We start from the raw sequence: 23,858 nt of genomic DNA on the forward strand, positions 1-23,858 counted from the left end.
TTAGATAGCTATATAAAAAGAGTTTTAGTGTTGAGTAGGCATGGTTTTGGTCTCATGAGTAAAAGATAACGTAGGCAGTGACATCTTCAAGGGCTGGACTTTGGGTTTAATAAAATAACATGGGACCTTTTCTTTGATGCAGAACTTACCCGGAAACATGCGTTATGTTCCTGTTGTCAACTTCTGTATGCAATTGCATTAATAAAGGTTTTTGAATTATTTAATTAAAGATGTTGTCATTATGCTAATTTCACCAATGAGCCAATGATTGACAAGGAAACGAACCCAAACAGAGTCCTTAAACAATAATTACAGAAAGCAGGGAGGATGCTCTTGGAGAAACAGATACCTCAGAATTTAAAGAGTACAAAAAAACAAAAAACAAAGTGTTCGCAACCTGACAAGATGAAAAAAAAAAAAAAAGAGGCAAGGGGTGGGGGTACTTCCTCGTTAAAAATAAACTAGGGTATTGCCTAACACTTGTGTGGAGTTTCAAGGCAGAAACAGAGGAAGAGGTGGGAGGGACATTTCTGGACAAGGAAGCCAACTAGGCCTAATCAATGAAAGGGTAGATACCCTGGGGGAGGGACAGGAAACAGAGCACTCAAATTTACTCAGATTATATTTGACTGTGGATTACAGTAATCACCTGGAAAAGAGAGTCTAAAAAATAGCAATCCCCTTGCCCCCCGTGATGATGGCGGTTTGCATAAAGGGTATATTATACACACACGTTAGAGGGAGATGGAGAAAAAGTACACAGGATTTAGGGCTAGCTCAATGTTTACTTAGCAAAAGCAATGTATCTAGTCTGTGATAAAAATCAAAACATACTGTATTCACACAGTGTCCCTGCATTTGCCAACAGGCAACACGAGTAGACCTAATATTGAAACTATGTTCAACACTCTTACGACTGATGAGGCCTTACAGTGCAGTGCAATTGACTGAATAAAAATGTCTATTTAAATGCTTTATTTTGTGTGCCATCATTGGGAAGAGGAAGACGAGTAGATGGCTGTGCTGGTTTGCCACAGACTTTGGTTTTCGTACATAAAGTTTTCCCAATTAAGACAGAAAGATCCATCGCCCAAGGGAGTATTCTAGCTTACACACTCCACTGCGAGCTTTGTGTCACCTAATTATGCCAACCACTCCCTTTCTTCCGGAGCTGTGCGTCATTTTAAACCTCCACTCAAAGCCGTTAGTTATACGAGACGCTGTCACACAAAGGCATGGACTGTGCCTCCTCTGCCCCTTTTTCATGGAGGATGTGAGTCTTCTGGAGAGAGGACCAGAGGAAATCTTTCTTCCTAATCAAATGAATTAGGCCCTGGCCAGACAAGGATGGACGAGAGGAGAGCTACAAGCCAGGAGAGCATAGCAGTACAATAAGGGTGGAACGAGTTTGACATCCAGGGTGCCCCCCTGTCCCCTGTGTAAGACTTCTTTGATCCATCCAATCAGCGACCAAAATATCAATGAGAATTTTGTTGCCGTCATGAATTATGCAATCCATTAAAGTCAGCCAATAGGCGAGCACGCTGCTGCTAAGCGGATGCACTAGCATTTTAGACTCCAGGGGATCTAGTGGGAACCCCTGCTGTGTTTGACATTGGCACTTTTATTTTTATTTAACTAGGCAAGTCAGTTAAGAACAAATTTTTATTTACAATGACCTACCCCGGCCAAACCCTACCAATTGTTGGCCTACCAATTTACCTACCAATGACCTACCAATTTACCCCGGCCAATTGTGCACCGCCCTATGGGACTCCCAATCCCAGCAGACTGTGATACAACCTGGAACCAGGGTCTGTAGTGCCTTAGACCCCTGCGCCACTCAGGAGCCCCAATAAACCTGTCAGTAATTAAGTGTCTTTTGGTCTTCTTGTAAAAGGGTTCAATTAGTTTCAAGTTGCGGCTTTACATGCAATAAGTACGTACATTTTCAATTGATACTGTACATTTTCCTTCTGAGGAACCCCTCTCATCCAGCAAAATGGCTGCATCATAGTAAAGCCTACATCTGCTTCTGGGCTTCCATCTATAGTTCGAGCCAACGGCACTCTCCCTACACCTGCAACCCTTCCCTTCTTCTCCACCATTTTCAGAGCACCCCAACCCTCTTCTCTCCCTCTTCACTCTCTCTCTCCCGCGCTCCCAGCAGAGATTAGACACAAGCAGTGACAGAACAAAGTCTGCCTGCGAAAAATGTCGGTTATAAATAACCCTGGATTAATAATGCACTCGGGGGGGGGAGAAGGGGTAGCACACTGCGCTTTTAAAAGCGCAAGCTTCTATTTTGGGTTTTTCCACATTTTTGATTGCTGCTTGCTCTAGCTTCCAGCTCATCCCTGCCATCTTCGTGTTGGATGCTGATGCTGCAGAGGCAGCTACAAAGGGAATACGGCGTTCCAGAGTACAGGCTTTGATCTCGCTATATCTGTATACGTGGAAAAACACATTAAAGAGCGACTGCCCCTAAAAAAAAAAATAAACTAATCCCTTTGAAAACAGAGTCAGAAACATTTATTCCCGTGTCAAAATTGACTAAAGTGTAAATCGAATAATTTGGTCATAAAATCTGTCTTGTTTGGAATCTCAGTGCGTCACGAGTAAATGAGGGTTGGGTTTGAATTACAATTGTCAACAGATCATGCCCACTTTTGCCAAGCTCCAAGTGCAAAATGCCCGCCGACCAATTCTCTTCCCTTCATTAAAATGTGGTGCCATTGTTTCATCACCCCCAACACATTCAAAGGATCAGGTGTCCTACACAGCTAGACCATGCCTCCACAGCCAAAAATCTATGGTTTGCATGCCCTGCCGAAGGAACCTAGCTAGTATGTGGAATAGGCGCTTGGAGTTCGTCAGTCCCCAAGTCTGCACCAGTAACGCTAGGTGCAACGACCGGTGGTCGTGAGTATAACCAGAGATACTGGATAGTGCCTTCAGAAAGTATTCATACCCCTTGACTAGAGGTCGACCGATTATGATTTTTCAATGCTGATACTGATTACAACTGACAATTGTTTTTATATATTTGTAATAATGACAATTACAACAATACTGAAGGAACAAACACTTATTTTAACTTAATATAATACATAAAATCAATTTAGTCTCAAATAAATAATGAAACATGGTCAATTTGGTTTAAATAATGCAAAAACAGTGTTGGAGAAGAAAGTAAAAGTGCAATATGTGTCATGTAAAAAAGCTAACATTTAAGTTCCTTGCTCAGAACATATGAAAGCTGATGGTTCCTTTTAACATGAGTCTTCAATATTCCCAGTTAAGAAGTTTTAGGTTGTAGTTACTATAGGATTATTTCTCTCTATACCATTTCTATTTCATATACCTTTGACTATTGTATGTTCTTAGAGGCACGTTTATTCTTTCAGTGAAATACGGAACCGTTCCGTATTTTATCGAACAGGTGGCAACCCTAAGTCTAAATATTGCTGTTACATTGCACAATGTCATGATTATGGAAAATTATGGAAAATAAATGACCGTCTCTGTTAGGAAGAAATGGTCTTCACACAGTTCGCAACGAGCCAGGCGACCCAAACTGCTGCATATAGCCTGACTGCCTACACTGAATGCAAGAGAAGTGACAATTTCAGGCACCGCATTGTTTATATGCAACACAGGACAAGCTAGTTAAACTACTAATATCATCATCATCATCATCCATTTTCAAGCAGATTTAAGTCAAAACTGTAACCTGGCCACTCACCGTCTTCTTCTTGTAAGCAACAACAGTTTAGACTTGGCCTTGTGTTTTAGGTTGTCCTGCTGAAAAGGTGAATTCATCTCCCAGTGTCTGGTGGAAAGCAGGTTTTCCCTCTAGGATTCTGCTTGTGCTTAGCTCCATTCCTAATTTATCCTGAAAAACTACCCAGTCCTTAACAATTACAAGCATACCCATAACATGATGCCGCCACCACTATGCTTGGAAATATGGCAAGTGGTAGTCAGTAATGTGTAGTATTGGATTTTGCCCCAAGCATAAAACTTTGTATTCTGGACAAAATGTTAATTGCTTTGTCACATTTTTTACAGTGTTAGTTTAGTGCCTTGTTGCAAACAGGATGCATGTTTTGGAATATTTTTATTCTGTACGTGCTTCCTTTTCTCTCCATCAACTATACGTTAGTATTGTGGCTTAACTACAATCTTGATCCATTCCCCGTTTCCTCCTATTACAGCCATTAAACTCTAGAACTGTTTTAAAAATTCATCATTTACCTCATGGTGAAATCCCTGAGCAGTTTCCTTCCTCGCCGGCAACTGAGTTAGGAAGAACGCCTGTATCTCTGTAGTGACTGGTGTATTGATACACCAAAGTGTAATTAATAATGTCACCATGCTCAAAGGGATATTCAATGTATGCTTTTTTTTACCCATCTACCATAACATGTCCTTGTTCGCGAGGCATTGGAAAACCTCCCTGGTCTTTGTGGATTAATCCGTGTATGAAATTCACTGCTCGACCGAGGGACCTTACAGACAACTGTATGTGTGGGGTACATAGATGAGGTATTCATTGAAAAATCATGTTAAACATTATTGCACACAGATTGAGTCCATGCAATTATGTGACTTGTTCAGCAAATGTTTACTCCTGAACTTATTTCGGCTTGCCATAACAAAGGGGTTGAATACTTCTTGACACAAGACATTTCAGCTTTTCATTTAATTAATTTGTAACATTTTCGAAAAACATAATTCCACTGACATTATGGGGTATTGTGTGAAGGCCAGTGAAAAAATATAATCTCAATTTAATACATTTTTTAATTCAGGCTCTAACACAAAATGTGGAAGAAGTCAAGGGGTGTGAATACTTTCTGAAGGCACGGTACGGGCTCCCGAGTGGCACAGCAGTCTAAGGCACTGCATGTCCCTGGTTCTAATCCAGGCTGTATCACATCCGGCCATGATTGGGAGTCCCATAGGGCGGCGTCCGGGGTAGGCCGTCATTGTAAATAAGAATTTGTTCTTAACTGACTTGCCTAGTTAAATAAAGGGTAAATATAAAAAATGTCATGTAGGCACCTGATCTGAGCCCTAAGGGAGACTCGGCATCTACCACTTTCATATTTTATGTCGCCCCACTTTGGTTATGAAATTACAGTCACCCACTAATTAACTTGTCGTCATATTTGCAGATTAAGTGTTTGAGCTGGTAATGTATCAATATTTATAATTTAGTTATGACATACCCAATGAATATAGCACAATTTTGGATTTCACCCCATATCTCAAAATCAAAATGGTTTTGACCATTTGGAAGTTCAGTAAGCTTCTTTTCGCCTCCTGCTTAGGCCATGCAGTGCACCTCGCAAGTGATTCCTTGTTATGAAATGATCAACTTTATCATGTATATCTTTAAAAAATAAAATAATTAAAAGACCATACACACTGATAAAAAAATATATTGCTGACGGTGAACCTGAACAAATCGAAATTAAGTCTATTGTAAGCCCCGTTCAGCAGGTGTACCCAGATGAGTTGTGTCTACAGTAGCTTACTTTTATTCCAGTAAAAACACATTTTCAACAGTGCATAGATAACAATAACCTAGCAAATTACATAGGCTGTCACTCAACTAATAAAGCCCAATATCACACAAGCCATTTTAGAATATGAATGCTTAAGTTGCAAGATCAGGAACAGGCTTCCTACCTTTAATTGGTCAGAGTGCAAAGCTTGGCACAGTGCGCAGTTCCACTAGGCTACTGATACTCCCTTGAATTGTTCGACATGCGAAATTACTTGTAGATCAATGACTGCCAACGCAGTTACATGCTTAGTTCGACACTGAAGGAGAGGATGCATCAGTTGTCACAAAAGATGAGGTATTTTAGGAAGGTAGAAAAAGTAACATGAGCAAAACTAATTTGTGAATCAGCGATTCGAAACATTGAAAACATGTTGAAAACATGCTGAAAACATGCATGCTACATTTGGTTTGGGGTCCGCAAACCGATGCGGTCGTATCTTAAAACATTTGAAATGGGACCGATCGTTACATCCCTACAGATATTAAAACAGTTTGTTGGTTTCCAAGGTGTGTGGACTGGCGATTTTATGGTGATTGAACATAAGCATCAGAAACTTAGTTCTCTGTCTAATCACACCAATGTCACCGAATAGAGAGCTCATTGCATGCCGGTACACTGATTTTTATTCTATCAGACAGGACTCAAGGTGGCCAGCGGAGTGGCACCAGCGAGGTGGGAGGCCCTGGGAGGGACCTGAAGGACACCCATTAATAAAAATCACACCACGCTCGCCCTGCGGACTTCAAACTGTGCATTCATTAGGCTCTCAGACAGCACTGAAATATGGGCGAAGCTTATCGCACCATAAAAACAAAAACGGGGGTGACAATGACTTGGCCCACAGTGTGCTGGAATAAAAGTACAATCTGCTTGTTTGACAAAATGGTCAAACTTTGTACACACTCCAAAAAGTACAGGTCTTGTTAAGAGTTTTATTAGGATAACTATAGCTAAACACGATATTCAAATCACTGTTGTGTCGTTTCTGTCCATGAGTCAAATGCACGGCTGTGTTAATAGTAAAGCACTCAGCTAGGAACTTACAGTTTGAAGTGCAGCCATTTATTATTTGAGTTGTTACAAGCTTTCTTTCCCGTCTCTTTTTTTAAGACTGTTTTGCAGAGGGTGCAGCTTACGTCATGGTTATTTTCTTTAGCAAGGCTACACCAACTACACTTTGGAAAGACCAGAGAAAAGAGGGAGTAAAGCAAGACACAAAAAAAGGGGGGGGGGGGGGGGGGGGAGCATGAATATTGCTTTCCAGAAATAGCACATAGCAACATGAGGTAGGCTGCCCTGACAAATCTGCTTTGCGTCCTTTCCTTGTTAGCCACACATGGCGAAGAGAGAGAGGGGAGAAACGGAAGCTGGCCTGATCTGTTCAGTTTGGACAAAAATGGTGCCCAGATTTTAAAAAGTGGGAAAGACAAGGGAGAGAGAGCACAGGCAGGGTGATAGCCTATATTTACGTCCTTTGGAACAGTCTTATAGCGGTCGGAGCCTCATCCTGATGCTAATAGGAGAGGAGGTTGCAAATAGCCTGTGTGATTTATGTGCCTCAGGAACCCCCAAAGCCTTGACAGGCCTTCTGCAGGGGTAGCTCCTTGCTCTGGGAAAACAAGAAACTAGTAGTTTCTTCTGAGGAAGCCCAAAAAAGACACTTGGGGCAGAGAGACAGTCTATAACTTATTGCTATGGCTTGCATTGGGGCGGCAGGGTAGCCTAGTGGTTAGAGCGTTGGACTAGTGACCGGAAGGTTGCAAGTTCAAACCCCTGAGCTGACAAGGTACAAATCTGTCGTTCTGCCCCTGAACAGGCAGTTAACCCACTGTTCCCAGGCTGTCATTGAAAATAAGAATTTGTTCTTAACTGACTTGCCTGGTTAAATAAAGGTTAAAAAAAAATGTAAGCTAACATTTACCCAGTAGCTTGCCTGTTCCTTTGATTCTCCCTTTGGTATGCAACTGGTGATCGCCATGTAGTAATGGGCCTGGAGCGGATTACAGATTGCTGCTGCCCGGATAGTCATGGGATGGGTACATGGCTAGATGAAATTCAGGCCTTCACCCAGACTAAAGAATTTTAAAGGAAAATTCTGGGAGCATTCTGAGTTTTCCAACAGCAAACAGCTCCCCTGTTGTCTCCCGTTTTACCTGAACCATAAAGAATGTTGATCCCTGGACATAAGGCACCCTACTCCAGCACACTCCAAACACTGTCCCTTTCAAATGAAGCAGCCTACACAAACACACTGTGGTGCACAATGTGGTGGATACAATCCCTGAAGGGTTGATTTCTGTTACTCACATGGGATAGCCTTCCTTTTGAAAAGAGGAGGGGGAAATTATGTAAAGCATAAACATTGAGACGATGAAATGTCATCGCTAAGCACTGACCTGAGTCTGCCACTGTTTACATGTTCTATAAATGATCCGGCATTGACGTCAAACGCTTGCATGAGAGGAATGTTGTTTTCTGGGTAAACTTCTATGTGTGGTGCGGAATTCATTTCATACCACTTTTTAGCGGTATGGGAGGGTTTGGCTCAGTTTGAACATATCCCAGTTGAAATAGATCATACATACAACCCCCCCAAAAAACAGACCAGCATATTATAGTGACGCACGTGATTATTTAGTAATAATATGATCCCGCTGAGGAGCTGCAGCTGCGTATTAGCAGTGGCACATTTTACAAAGTGTGCCACTGAAACATAAGTGAGTTTTTGTTTTGAAGCTCAAAAATCTAGTGTCATACTCTCTTAAGGGAGCCCTGGAAAACATTTGTATTAAAAAACATTTCTATTCATAAATCATAGACCTCAACCTTAGAAACAAATTATCTTGGGCATAACCAAGACAGCCAGTAAAGGCCTCTTGATATTAATGTGTGTGTATTGTGGCCTAGTCCAGAGAAAGTCCTTCAGCTGCCTATCTGCTCAAAAAAGGGCACCATCCCCCTCACCAATCCCCCTGGCCTCAAAGCAGTGATCATGGGCCCCTTCAGGATTCACACAACTTTATTTGTCAGCGATATAAATAGCGCCAGCCTTTAATGAAGTCTGACTTTCTCGGAGCTAAAATAGAACCCCTGTGGCCTCGCTGCTTCTCAGCCACAACAGTGGAGTCTGCAGCAGGATCAAGTTACATGTTCACACACAGAAACACGTGATACCAGTGTACTGGAGACAAGAACCATGATTGGTTGAAGTGTGTGCCACCTCCCGCTGGATTCAACAGCAAAGCATTCTGCCGTCCTTGGCATCTGGGGTGCCCATGGAACGTACCGATACAATGCCATACTATTTGGGTTTGAAGCGTCACCACAGTGATTTGTAATGTAGTCAATTGCTACGAACCACTAACCTTGGATTCCCAAGAATTTGTCCAACACCACAATAACACATGCAGACATCAACACACCCTAACATTCTCTTTCTGTTGGATATACATTTTATAACAGTTGCCCTTCAAACAGATATTAAAAGACAGTCCTTGGGATCACATGCAGGAGGCAAAACGTGCTGAGAGGACTCTGGTCCCTCCCAGAGGGAGCTCCGCTCAGTGACAGTTTCAGCACAAATGCATGAATCAATATTTGGAGAGCAGATCGAGTACCAACTGGAGTTCCCTGGCCCGCGGCAGAGGACTCTGTGTGGGTAAGGAGAGTCTGGGGACAGCAGGTCCGCCAGGGTATCTCTGGTGTCAGCCAGGATGAATGCATCAGTGCGCCACCCCCCCACCCACAGCCCCTCCACGCCACCAATGGGACACTTCCTATTGAGGTAGTCCTGCATCCCTGTCCCGGGTGTGTCGGGCAAAGCTGCACATTATTGTATAGGCCCGTCTGGGGCTTTTGAATGTTAGGAGGGGAGCATCAATAGTTGTATCCAGATTTGGTCTAGAAACCAAAATATCTTAGGCTTATGTACACACACACACACACAACTCTGGGGAACCTAGGGCTTCATAGAAGTCTATAAAATATCACCTGACCTCTCACAAACACACTCATTCAAAAGTTTGGGGTCACTTAGCAAGGTCCTTGTTTTTGAAAGAAAAATATATATTTTGTCCATTAAAATAACATCAAATTGATCAGAAATACAGTGTAGACATTAATGTTGTAAATGACTGTAGTAGCTGGAAACGGCAGATTTGTAATGGAATATCTACATAGGCGTACAAAGGCCCATTATCAGCAACCATCACTCCTGTGTTCCAATGACACGTTGTGTGATCCAAGTTTATCATTATTTTAAAAAGGCTAATTGATCATTAGAAAACCCTTTTGCAATTATGTTAGCACAGCTAAAAAAAAACTTTAAAAAACTGTGGTGCTGATTAAAAGAAGCAATAATACTGGCCTTCTTTAGACTAGTTGAGTATCTGGAGCATCAGCATTTGCGGGTTCGATTACAGGCTCAAAAAGGCCAGAAACAAAGAACTTTCTTCTGAAACGCATCAGTCTATTCTTGTTCTGAGAAATGAATGCTATTCCTTGCAAGAAATTGCCAAGAAACTGAAGATCTCGTATAACGCTGTGTACTACTCCCTTCACAGAACAGCACAAACTGGCCCTAACCAGAATAAAAAAAGAGTGGGAGGCCCCGGTGCACAACTGAGCAAGAGGACAAGTACATTCTTTGTGTCTAGTTTGAGAAAACGATGCCTCAAGTCCTCAACTGGCAGCTTCATTAAAATAGTACCCGTTAAATTTTTTTTTTTAAAGAAGCCATCTCAGACTGGCACATAAAAAGATTAAGATGGGCAAAAGAACAGACACTGGACAGAGGAAGATTGGAAAGAAGTGGTATAGACAGACAAATCTAAGTTTGTGTTCAGATCACAAACAACATTTGTGAGATGCAGAAAAAAATGAAAAGATGCTGAGGAGTGCTTGACGCCATCTATCAAGCATGGTGGAGGCAATATGATGGTCTGGGGGTGCTTGGTGGTGGTAATGTGGGAGATTTGTCCAGGGTAAAAGGGATCTTGAAGAAGGAAGGCTATCACTCCATTTTGCAACGCCATGCCGTACCCTGTGGACAGTGCTTAATTGGAGCAAATTTCCTCCTACAGCAGGACAATGACCCAAAGCACAGCTCTGAACTATTTAGGGAAGAAGCAGTCAGCTGGTATTCTGTCTATAGTGGAGGAGCCAGCACAGTCAACGGATCTCAACCCTATTGAGCTGTTGTCGGAGCAGGTACGTAAGAAGTGCCCATCAAGCCAATCCAATTTGTGGGAGGTGCTTCAGGAAGCATGGGGTGAAATCTCTTCAGATTACCTCAACAATTTGACAACTCGAATGCCAAAGGTCTGCAAGGCTATAATTGCTGCAACTAGAGGATTATTTGACAAAAGCAAAGCTCGACAAGGTTATAAATAATTGTCCTTCAACATCTTGACTATATTTCCTATTCATTTTGCAACTCATTTCATGTATGAAAACAAAGGCCATTTCTAAATGACCCTAAACTTTTGAACGGTTGTGTGCACACACTCAGAATGCTTTCTGCAAAAATATCCTGCCTCTAAATAGGACTACACTCTAATTACTACCACTAACAATATCAGGTAAGAGGAGTCGACTCCCATTGCGCTATTTTTAGCATTAGTATGGGATAAAATGTTTGTACATTCCTATTATTGATGTATAAGGATTTCTGATCGGTTACGGGCCCATCACAATCTAAAAATCTGAAATTATTTTAGATAAGAGTTGATTAAGAGAAAGGATTCAGCAGATATGACCTCTATTTGACCAAGACAGGTGGAATAAGTTACACAATAAGCCGTTTTTTATTATTACGTGATGTCTAATTATACGCTAGTCAGCTCAACAACATAGCATATCTAGAGCCAAGGTTGTCAGAGACTGTTGGTCAGTAGGTAATGCTTCATGACAGCCAGCTGAGGTGAAGACAACTCCAGGACAGTATCTGTGACACGTCCCGTTGATAATGGCGTGCAGGGCAGGTAGCAATGTAGGTAGGTAAGAGATTATTGTCTGGGAACACACCACGCAGGTACACACACACACACACACACACCCCCCAAATATGGGTGGGAGCACAGCACCTGGCTGGTAAACAGGCGTGACATGCCTGGGCGTTCATTATAGCACTGGAACATAAGAGGGGGGAGAGTGTTGCGGGTTGACAAGCCCTGGTGGTGATGGGGGGGGGGGGGAGTAATTCTATATTTAAATTTGTCCCAAATTAGCAGCCTCTAGGAAACAAACTTAATACGGTGAATGTTCTCCCACACATCATTGTTGGTGGGTAGCAAAGGGCCTCTACTTGTGGGGAGTAGACTATAACAGACTCCTGTACAGGACAGCTGGAAAACCGCAGGCCTGCTCTGCAGTCAGTCCCTCCATACATTTTTACCCCTCACATCCCCTTGCATAACTCTTGCATCCATCTTGAAACTGAAAATGTACACAGAAAATTCAACATAAAAACTGTTACCCAAGGTCCCATATGATTCACAATGCGGTTTGAATGGACTAAGCCATTTTGGATCCGTCAGAACAAGGACCACAACAAATCAAGCAGAGTATGACTAAACGACAAGAGGCTTTTTTTAAAGACAACCCCTTAATTAGGCCCATCACAAGGCACACCTAATTTGAACATGGCAAATTGAAACTAAAAATCAAGGATTTCTAAAAAAGATTAGGCCTACTAAATTAGCTCCTATTCAAAATATCAACCACCATATCCAAGGAACCAGCCAAGCTTAGTACCTTCCCTGCATAGAGTGGAAGAATGAGGGCTAATGGTGGGATCATGGGTTGTTTCAGAAAGGGGTTGTCGGTGTGAATGGGACTATCAAACATTCCATCTCAATAAGGATCTGGGCCACATGAAAGGCCCTAGTGATACCTGGTTGGATCACAGTTCCGACGCATACGTCTGCACTTGACTCTTTATAATTACAGGTCCCTGTTGCAGTGAGGGTTGTGGGCAGCCCCCAGCAGCTGGCTGCAGTGCGTAGCCTCGCACTAGCATATACCCCGCTCTAAGAAAAACATCTGCAAACTCCAAAACCGTTTTGATGTAGCAACTGGCCCAGAGCCTAAGACCATGCATGGCTTTAAATTACTATCTGTATAGCTGGACTGCAACAGTCATGGTACAGTTGGCAAGAACTGAACAAGTTTCAATACCAGCCTATTGCCTTCTCAGCCTGATTAATTGACAGTCTTTTAAAGATGAACGTTTTACAACCGTGTACAATTTGCATCATGTGATTACTGTGATCACTTCGTGACACATGGGCGAAAGGAGGACCAGGGCAGTGAACAAGGTAGTGACTAGTGACTGAGGCATAACTGTGACAAAGCACCTTGTGCCACTAAACCAATTGGTTAAAAGGCATGACTGTGAAAGTGTGTTGTGTCCTAGCAACCTTGTTCTAGACCCCATATAAGCCACATCAATCCATTGTTGACGTCACCGCAGCATCATTCAAAGAAACTTGAACAAATCAATGTTCTACCTCATCCAGTGAGCATAGACATCTGACCACTGTACAGAAGTACAAGGCAAAGTTGAGGGTGGTGAAAGCCAGCTGCAGGCAGAGGCAGATATCATAATGAAGTCACAGGCTGGTCACTGAATGTCATGTTCAAGTGAAATGACCAGGAGGGAGAAACAGATACATGTTTGCATACGAGTGACTTAACATGGTGTGTTACAACGATATAGCCTAATGATGATATAGACCTCCAAGCCAATATCAGCTACATCAGATATCCAAGTGTATGCTGATCTCAAGTCTAACCACTTAGTCTAGCAAGATGAAGGAGCTGATCATGGATTACAGGAAAAGGAGGACTGAACAGGCCCACATTAACAGGGCTGTTGTGGAGCGGGTCGAGAGTTAAGTTCCTCAGTGTCCACATCACCAATGAACGATCATGGTCCAAACGAGAGGTCGACCGATTAATCGGAATGGCCGATTTCAAGGTTTCATAACAATCGGTATTTTTGGGCACCGATTTAAATAAATAAATATATCAAACATTCCATCTCAATAAGGATCTGGGCCACATGAAAGGCCCTAGTGATTCCTGGTTGGATCACAGTTCCGACACACATAGAGAGATAGATACGAGAGAGAGAGAGAGACACGAGAGAGATCTATCTCTCTATACATATATACTATATCAGAGAGAGAGAGAGAGAGAGAGAGAGAGAGAGAGAGAGAGAGAGAGAGAGAGAGAGAGAGAGAGAGAGAGAGAGAGAGAGAGAGAGAGAGAGAGAGAGAGAGAGAGAGAGAGAGAGAGAGAGAGAGAGAGACACATACATACATACACACCTTTATTTAACTAGGCAAGTCAATGAAGAACACATTCTTATTTTCAATGACGGCCTAGGAACGGTGGGTTAACTGCCTCGTTCAGGGGCAGAACGACAGATTTTCACCTTGTCAGCTCGGGGGATCCAATCTTGCAACATTAACTAGTCCTACGCAATAACGACCTGCCTCTCTCGTGGCACTCCACAAGGAGACTGCCTGTTCCGCGAATGCAGTAAGCTAAAGTAAGTTGCTAGCTAGCATTAAACTTATCTTATAAAAAACAATCACAGTCACTAGTTAACTACACATGGTTGATGATATTACTAGATATTATCTAGCGTGTCCTGTGTTGCATATAATCTGACTGAGCATACAAGCATCTAAGTATCTGACTGAGCGGTACGGTGGTAGGCAGGAGCAGGCACGTAAACATTAATTCAAACAGCACTTTCATGCGTTTTGCCAGCAGCTCTTCGTTGTGCGTCAAGCATTGCGCTGTTTATGACTTCAAGCCTATCAACTCCCGAGATGAGGCTGGTATAACCGAAGTGAAATGGCTAGCTAGTTAGCGCGCGCTAACTCGCTCTGAGCCCTCAAGTAGTTGTTCACCTTGCTCTGCATGGATAACGCTGCTTCGAGGGTGGCTGTTGTCGTAGTGTTCCTGGTTCGAGCCCAGGGAGGAGCGAGGAGAGGGACGGAAGCTATACTGTTACACTGGCAATACTAAAGTGCCTATAAGAACATCTAATATTCAAAGGTTAAGGAAATACAAAATGGTATAGAGAAATAGTCCTATAATTCCTATAATAACTACAACCTAATTTTTTTTACCTGGGAATATTGAAAACTTGTTAAAAGAAACCACCAGCTTTCATATGTTCTGAACAAGGAACTGAAACGTTAGCTTTCTTACATAGCACATATTGCACTTTTACTTTCTTCACCAACACTTTTGTTTATGCATTATTTAAAACAAATTGAACATGTTTCAATATTGACTTGAGGCTAAATTGATTTTATTGATGTATTATATTAAGTTAAAATAAGTGTTCATTCAGTATTGTTGTAATTGTCATTATTACAACAACAAAAAACTATACTAGGCAAGTCAGACTGTTCTCTCTGCTACCGCACAAAAAGCGGTACTGGAGCACCAAGTCTAGGTCCAAAAGGCTCCTTAATAGCTTATACCCCAAGCCATAAGACTGCTGAACAATTAATCAAAATGGCCACCCGGACTATTTACATTGAACCCCCCTTCGTTTTTACACTGCTGCATATTATCTACATGTACAAATTACCTCGACTAACCTGTACACCCGGACATTGACTGAGTACCGATACCCCCTGTATATAGCCTTGTTATTGTTATGTAATTTGTTTTTTTGTTTTTTATTCAGTAAATATTTGAACTCTTTCTTGAACCGCATTGTTGGCTAAGGGCTTGTAAGTAAGCACGCATTTCACAGCATTCAGCACGTGACATAATTTGAAGAGTTATTGTGCTGAAGAATGTGCCGTTTACTGTTAAATCACTTGAAAATCAGCTTGAAATACAGTAAAAATTGAATAAGTCTGAACATCTCTTAAATTTACTTCTAACAATGAAATGTCTGATGCTGATTCTTAAAATACAGGACATGTAGCCTTGTTTGTGTGCATAAATATGTTGACAACTCCGTGAGTAATATAATTACAGGAGGATTTTCAGGAGACCAAGCCAGTGACAAATCGATCTAGTTTATTTAGCTCACCTATCACCTAGCTTTAATTGCCACCTTACTAAGGAGTTCACTCATCGTTGATTTTTTCTTTGAAGAATATCAGTGTGATTTGTCTGAAACAGAATGGCAGGTTTAACAGGGTCAGGTATCTGGTTGCTGCAAATTCATTCAGTCATCCATTCAGTTGCAAATCTGTAATCCATCTAATCCCAAATGATTCCCTCTGATCTGCAGCAGTAAGTGCTGCTTTTCCATTATCTAAATCAAGGTTTGATTAATACAAAATATTGCCAGGCCTCCCAAGTGGCGCAGCGGTCTTAGCCACTGCATCGCAGAGTTGTGTCGTCAATACAGCCTGGGGTTCGTTCCCAGGCTGTGTCACAACCGGCCGTGACCGGGAGTCCCGTAGGGCGGCACATAATTGGCCCAGCGTCATCCAGGTAAGGGGACAGTTTGGCCAGGCGGGATTAACTTGACTCCTCTAGTTCAAGCGACTCCTTGTAGCAGGCCGGGAGCTTGCAAGCTGGCTTCCGGGTTAAGCAAGCAGGTGTTAAGAAGCGCGGCTTGGCGGGTCATGCTTTGGAGGACGCAAGACTCGACCTTCGCCTCTCCCGAGTCCGTTAAGGAGTTGCAGCTAGATGATCGTGATCACGAGAGAAAGACAAAAACAAATATTGCCATATGCAGGAAGAGTCAACTGGTTGTGTGTCAGTCGCACACAAAGCCTTCCCTGTAAACTAGAATGCCCGCTTAAAATCAGACATCTGTTGTCCACAGTGATAGTTAAACCAACACACACGCCACCCGATGAAACACTTTCTCCAGTGACAAAACAACTTACTGCATGCAACTTAGACACACTAACAAATACGCCAGGCACAGAAACAAAGGCAAGCCATTAAAAGGTATAGGGTAGACAGTCGATGTCTGCTACTTATAGAACCAGTTCACATCATGGAGTAAATGGCAGATGAGTCTCAATACGTCAGGGCATAATGGAAGGAGCATAGATTCACCTCTAGCCGATTAGAACGGTCAGCACCAGTCATGGAGCCCAATAGCCTTCAAGTCACTGATATGAGGTTGGATTATCATACACAACCGTTCAAAAGTCTGGGGCCACTTGGAAAACAAGGACATTTTTCTTTTCCATTTTGCGGGTATTATTTAATGAAGCTGCCAGTTGAGGACTTGTTTGGCACCTGTTTCTCTAACGAGACACACTAATGTACTTGTCCTCTTGCTCAGTTGTGCACCGGGGCCTCCCACTCTTTCTATTCAGGTTAGAGTCAGTTTGCTCTGTTCTGTGGAGGGAGTAGTACACAGCGTTGTATGTTTCTTGGCAATTTCTCACATTGAATAGCCTTCATTTCTCAGAACAAGAATAGACTGACGCGTTTCAGAAGAAAGTTCTTTGTTTCAGGCCATTTTGAGACTAACCAAACCCACAAATGCTGATGCTCCAGATACTCAACTAGTCTAAAGAAGGACAGTTTTATTGCTTCTTTAAAATCAGTAGAACAGTTTTCAGCTGTGCTAACAATTGCAAAAGGGTTTTCCAATTATCAATTAGCCTTTTAAAATTATAAACTTGGATTAGCTAACACAACGTGCCACTGGAACACAGGAGTGATGGTTGCTGATAATGGGCCTCTGTGCGCCTACGTAGATATCTCATTAAAAAATTAATTCAGCCGTTTCCAGCTACAACAGTAATTTACAACATTAAACAATGTCTACACTGTATTTCTGATCAATTTCATGTTATTTTAATGGACTTTCTTTTGTGCTTTTCTTCTAAGTGATTTCTAAGTGATCCCCAAACTTTTGAACGGTAGTGTGTGTCTGGAGAAACAGTAACATTTGCAAAGCCCATATCAGATGGACCAAACCACTGATATCGTGTGAGGTTGGATCATCATAAAACCTGTCTGGACTGAGCAACGGTAACCCTGCTAAAACAGGTGCAGCCAGGAAGCTTCCGGTGGAGGGTAACCATTGTTGCCGCAGGTCAGGTCCCCGTCACGTTATGATCCTGGTTGAGCCGATCAAAGGACCTGGCATTCCTTCTATTTCCTGTGGTCTTAGTGGTGGAGCTTTTTATAAACATGTTAAGTGTTAAGGCCTTGTCTACTCAGTCTGTGGGCAACAAAGATCTCCATTCACAGGGTCTAGTTTTTGGAACAGGCTGGTGTTAACAAACCTGAACAAAACACCCCCAATAGCACTTCACAGTTCAAGGGAAATTCTACTAAAGTTACTAAAACTTTTCACAGGATTAAAGTACAAGGTGTCAAGACAGTCTGGTAGCAGAAAATCCCTGGTGCCTTTTGTAAACTAACACACTACTTCCCCCCCCTTACTAGCGCCGACTTTGCTGATAGCTACTCTGAGGAAAAATGTATGATATGTGGTTGTCCAACCTAGTCATCTTAAGATGAATACAGTGAGCTAAATTACTAAAAATGGAAAATGTACCACCCAAATTGCTGACCTACTAAATGTCAAATCCTGAAATACTTTGTAGCTGTAAAGTAGGGAGCACATCTGGATGCCTAGTTTAACTTGAGCATAGTCCTTGACATGATAGAACATGTGTTTCCTATTATAACAATGAGCATACATTAAAGAAACAGCTTTTGCCAAGCCCATTATCTACCCATCCATCTAGGACCCATTTTAAATGAACACACAAAAATCCCCAAAAAAGGTCCTGTCCCAGATTCTTTAAAACATGATTAAATCACCATTTCCAAGTCAAAATGTCAGCACTATCCTGTCATGTTTTTCACAAATTAACCGTACCAAGGTCAGTGCCAATGGGACAATTCATGAAGGTTAGAAAACCAAAGGAAATGCGCACATCCACTTATTTGAACAGGTGTCGGGTAAACAAGGGGAGCATATGCAAGAGAACCACCCACATGCTGCTCTATAGCCGTTCTGCTCTGTTGATTTAAGCACGGGTGAGCAGTAAATCCATCCCCAGTCCTCTCAGCGCACACTAGGACATAGAAGCTGAAGAAGACAGTCCAAAACTTGAGTGGCCGCAGTCAATTTCTATGCATTCCTGTTAAAAGTCCTTCCCTCAAAAGCAGCTTCAACAATAACATGGGGTGACAGACAAACACTACACCTCTAGTCACAACAGTCCTAAAAAGAAAATATGACATCCTCTCAGGTGCTCAGAGATGCACTCACCCTTCCCTCAACCCCCCCCCATGTATGACTCACCAGCACTGGGCATGGCCGACACTTGGGACAGGGGCAGCAGCTCCAGAGGTTGCTCCCTGCTGGATACTGCGTCTGAGGAGAAGCAGGACTCGGTCTCGTAGATGGTCTGCAACATTGCGCACAGCCCCGGCACGGTGGGCCTTAAAAGCATGCCAGTGCAAGGGTGTCCTTCCAATACATATGGGGAAACAAAAGAAACACTATCCAGGCAAGTTTCAGATGCAGAAAATGAGAGAAAAGCTTGGACAAGATGAGAAGGTGAACACTGCGAAATCCCTCTTAGATCTTTAAAGAAAACCCCAGAATTCCTCTTCTAGAGATGAAACAACTGATGGAGGAGAGAGATCCTTGTGGTTCCATGGCTCAAACATAACTGTAGTGTCTCCAGGTGAACAGAGAGATGTTCCAAGCACAGGCTACAGAAGAAACAAAACAAGTAGTTTGGCCAGAGGCGAGAAGACCAGCACTGAACCACTCAGAGGAGCAAAGTTAAAATACACACCGCCCTCTGAGTTACGTAGCCTTCTCAAAACACCACGTATGAAAAACTGTCAATCTGGGAAAAATAAATAGCAGGCAAAAAAAGGCAGTGTGAATCTCGTCCAAAAAGCACCAGTTGTCTGTTTGGAAAGCAGAGTAGACATGGACACCGTCAGCTCAAGAGTCTGGCTGTCACTGCGTCGGCGAAGATCTGAGTGCCACATGAGAGATCAGCGAATGGCGAGAGGAGAGTGAGAAGGAGGAGCGAGATAGAGAAGAGGGGGGAGAGAGCGAGAGAGAGAAGCTGAAAATAGATCACTAGGAGGTTGTGCAGACTGTGCTCGGGAGGTAGACTTTTGTTGACGGCATTGAATGTTAGCCTCCTCGTCTCTCCTCCTACTGCAGCGTGTCCTCCTCCTTGTTCTCTTCACAAATGCAGCGCTGCTGCACTCTGCATCTGCCACAGAGGAGAAAGCAGTCAGAACCACCCATCACCTCAACCAGTGGTAGACAAATTGAAATCTGCAGCGTCTTTCCAAAAAGGGTTTGTCCCCTAGTCTAAATCTCCTTTTGTTTTTTCCCTGTTTGTTTATTTTTCCGGTAACTTCTACCCAACGCCCCCCCCTGCTGTGTTGCGGAGCACAGAGGTAGAAGAGGAGCACTACTGATTTTACAAACAGACTGGGCTGCTCAGGGCGGCTGGAAATAGCTGAGGAGGGGCAGGGCTAGGGCTATAAATAGAGACGAGAGCTGAGGGTGAGGCAGGGAGAGAGAGGAGGAAAGGAGGGGACCTTGTTCATTCAAAAAAGCACTGAACCAATCGAGCGCTGTTCCCAGTGCCGAGGGGGGTGAAATACAGTGCCACCATTGGAACCTTGAAGTGCAAGGACTGACAAGCAAAATGGCTAATGTAGGCAGATAAAGTCGGTTAAACACTCACATCCTGCAAATGATCGGAAAAGCTTTGCTAGACCCAAATGCTTTTGCACATTAGGAGTAAATCTATTTATTAAATCGAGCCTAACTGCGTCAACAGCTCGCTGCAACTTAACATTTTTAAATCGTACCATCAATGTGTAGAATCAAAGCAAACATTGTAACCTACAAATTAACAATACTGCCAAATGATTCAGAATAAAATACCCGCAATTGATAACACACTTCTTACATAATATTGTCTGACTCCACCAAGGGCAGCAGCTGGGCTAATAAACAACTGTTAATGGCCTGCTGTGTTCAGACTGGAGAGTGAAACAATGGATGACGTTGCACCAGGAATCCCAAGTCAGCCATTGCTGGCTATGTTAGCCACTTTATTCTCAGATGGTCACAGTGCCATTTTAAACTCAAAATGGTTATGAGGGACTTGGCCGGGGACCCATCAAAGAGGGGGTTTCTCCAGTCCCCACTTGACCACAGCAGATGTGATAGGACTTTCCATCTGTGCCAACTGAAATGCTCCCTATTAATATGTGTAGCCAAAGTGTGTGTGTGTGTGTGTGTTTTAAATCTCCTTCACTATAGTGATTAGAGGTTGACCGATTAATTGGAATGGCCGATTAAATAGGGCCGATTTCAAGTTTTCATAACAATCGGAAATCGGTATTTTTGGGCGGCGATTTGCCGATTATTATTTTTTCACACCTTTATTTAGCTCTGCAAGTCAGTTAAGAACACATTCTTATTTTCAATGACGGCCTAGGAACACTGGGTTAACTGCCTCGTTCAGGGGCAGAACAGATTCACCTTGTCAGCTCGAGGGAACCAATCTTGCAACATTAACTATAACGATCTGCCTCTCTCTCATTGCACTCCACAAGGAGTTACACGGATGCAGTAAACCAAGGTAAGTTGCTAGCTAGCATTAAACTTATAAAAAACAATCACTAGTTAACTACACATGGTTGATGATATTACTAGATATTATCTAGCGTGACCTGCGTTGCATATAATCTAACTGAGCATACAAGTATCTGACTGAGCGGTGGTAGGCAGAAGCAGGTGCGTAAACATTCATTCAAACAGCACTTTCATGCGTTTTGCCAGCAGCTCTTCGTTGTGCGTCAAGCATTGCGCTGTTTATGACTTCAAGCCTATCAACTCTCGAGATGAGGCTTGTGTAACCGAAGTGAAATGGCTAGCTAGTTAGCGTGCGCTAATTGTCATTGTGTCGCTGGTTCGAGCCCAGGGAGGAGCGAGGAGAGGGACAGAAGCTATACTGTTACACTGGCAATACTAAAGTGCCTATAAGAACATCCAATAGTCAAAGGTTAATGAAATACAAATGGTAGAGGGAAATAGTCCTATAATAACTACAACCTAAAACTTCTTACCTCGGAATATTGAAGACATGTTAAAAGGAACCACCAGCTTTCATATGTTCTGAGCAAGGAACTGAAACGTTAGCTTTCTTACATAGCACATATTGCACTTATGTTCTTCTCCAACACTTGGTTTTGACATTATTTGAACCAAATTGAACATGTTTCATTATTTACTTGAGGCTAAATTGATTTTATTGATGTATTATATTGAGTTAAAATAAGTGTTCATTCAGTATTGTTGTAATTGTCATTATTACAAATAAAAATCTGCCGATTTAATAAAGAAATATAAAAATAAAAAAAACACAAAAAAATAATAATAATAATAATAATAATAATAATAATAATAATTCGGTATCAGCTTTTATGGTCCTCCAATAAATCGGTATCGGCGTTAAAATCATAAAATCGGTCGACCTCTAATAGTGATGCATGCATATTAAGAAACATCCTCCTTCTCCTTAACCAGTAGCTCCGACCACAAGCCTTGTTGAAATGCATTGCAAACACAGATTCAAAACGAAAGTCAGTCTCACTTAGAAGTCAAGAGAAAGTTAGTTGCTGCTTGGAATATTGACAAGTGCATTTTTTGAACTTCTGCCACTGGGCTGCCCCATTGGGCAACCAGCGCCGACCAACGGTGGCTCTCCAAGATGTGAATAGACTGGATGCACCACCTGCCACTCCAAACTACCATGAATACAATTAGCAGTTTGTGAGAATTCTAAGCCACCTGACAAAAGGAGTGGGGTCCAGCGAGATATCTCAGCATTGGATAAAAGAGTAGAGCAGCAGTCTTGTGCATTGCCAAAACTCTCATCCAACCCCTTCTCCTGCCATTACTCTCCACTCACCCCCATTATTTATAGGTGGATGTATCTTTCTGGCTCCCTGACGTACATTGGGTTATATTAGCTTGAGGCAAATGGAGGAGTGGAGAGAGGCCGCAACGTTTTCTTCTGTAAATGTTTTGGGCATAGGATGAACTTGCGCAGTTAATGTCAAGGACTTTGCCGGCTAACTATGTTTGACAGAGGCCCTCTGTTTGGCGTAAGCTGGGCTTGACCCAATTAAGAGCCAACCAATCCAAATAGACAACCCTCACCTGCAAGAAACCTGGAGGGAGGCAAAACACACTGAACAAACTGAGGTTTTGTAAATCTTGGGCTGTGGATCAAGCTGGGCTCTAACTGAGGAGATTCATCTCAAGACTGCTTTCCTCTGCAGTCTTAAAAGGCCAGGGCAACTACTACTGGCGGTCCAGATACAGCCCATATATTAATTTAGCCCTGTGATAAATTTTGAACATTTAATTTTTTTGCAACAGAAGAAAAATCCCTGCCAAAATACAGACATTCAGTGCCAAAATGACAAGTACTATGGTGGATGTCTATAGTGTAGTTTCTAGCGTCTATTTTTTGTTCATATGAATTTGGCTCTAGCATTTGAACAGTTTAAACTACAAAATATTATGACCCTACTCCTGAAGTATACGACTCAAGAACACGTGCCTTCCGTTTCCCTCTGAAACTCACAAGTACTCGTTAGAAGGGAGTGTCAGGGGGAAAAAATAAAACACCGATGACTACTTCCTTCAGAATGGAATTTGTCATTACCTGATGACATATGTTTGTGTTATTTATTGAGATGTTTAGTTTTCAGATTTTAAAATGACAATCTTAACTTCTTCAGGATCGGTGTGTCCCTTCCACAGGACGGTTGAGCTAACATATACTAATCGCATTAGCCGGAGGTTGTAAGTAACAAGAACATTTCCCAGGACATAGACATATCTGATATTGTCAGAAAGCATCCATTTTTGTTAATCTAACGGCACAGTCAAATTTATAGTAGCTATTAGTAAAGTAATACCATACTATTGTTTGAGGAAAGTGCAGTTTTGAACATGAAGTTACTAAACAAATTTGGCATATTTGGGCAGTCTTGACAATTTTGAACAGAAATACAATGATTAATTTGATCAGTCTAAAGTGTCGTACATACACTGCCGCCATCTACCTGGCCAAAATTGAAATTGCAGGGGGCTGGAATAATACATTATGGCATTTCAAAGATGGTACAAAAAAAAAAAAAAAAAGAGAACGGTTGGTTTTTCTTGGTATACGCTTTTCTTTGCGTTATATTCTCCTACATTCTTTCCACAAACGTCAAAGCAATTCCTTTCAAATGATACCAAGAATATGCATA

At 42.3% G+C, this 23,858-nt stretch overlaps 1 protein-coding gene across 4 annotated transcripts in view; it reads right to left on the reverse strand.

Moving 5' to 3' along the window:
- Positions 1–23,858, reverse strand: part of LOC135555573 (histone deacetylase 5-like) — an 85,696-nt gene that overhangs the window by 37,538 nt on the left and 24,300 nt on the right. For 3 of the 4 annotated variants that reach the window (XM_064988122.1, XM_064988123.1, XM_064988121.1), the window contains exon 3: positions 18,847–19,783. The exons of the other annotated variant lie outside the window; for it this stretch is intronic. In XM_064988122.1, the coding sequence (XP_064844194.1) occupies positions 18,847–18,997 (151 nt within the window). In that variant the 5' untranslated portion in view covers positions 18,998–19,783. The remainder of the gene's footprint in view (positions 1–18,846; positions 19,784–23,858) is intronic. 4 annotated transcript variants of the gene reach the window in all.

Source organism: Oncorhynchus masou, chromosome 15 (genome assembly GCF_036934945.1).
Source record: "Oncorhynchus masou masou isolate Uvic2021 chromosome 15, UVic_Omas_1.1, whole genome shotgun sequence".
Taxonomy (NCBI): domain Eukaryota; kingdom Metazoa; phylum Chordata; class Actinopteri; order Salmoniformes; family Salmonidae; genus Oncorhynchus; species Oncorhynchus masou.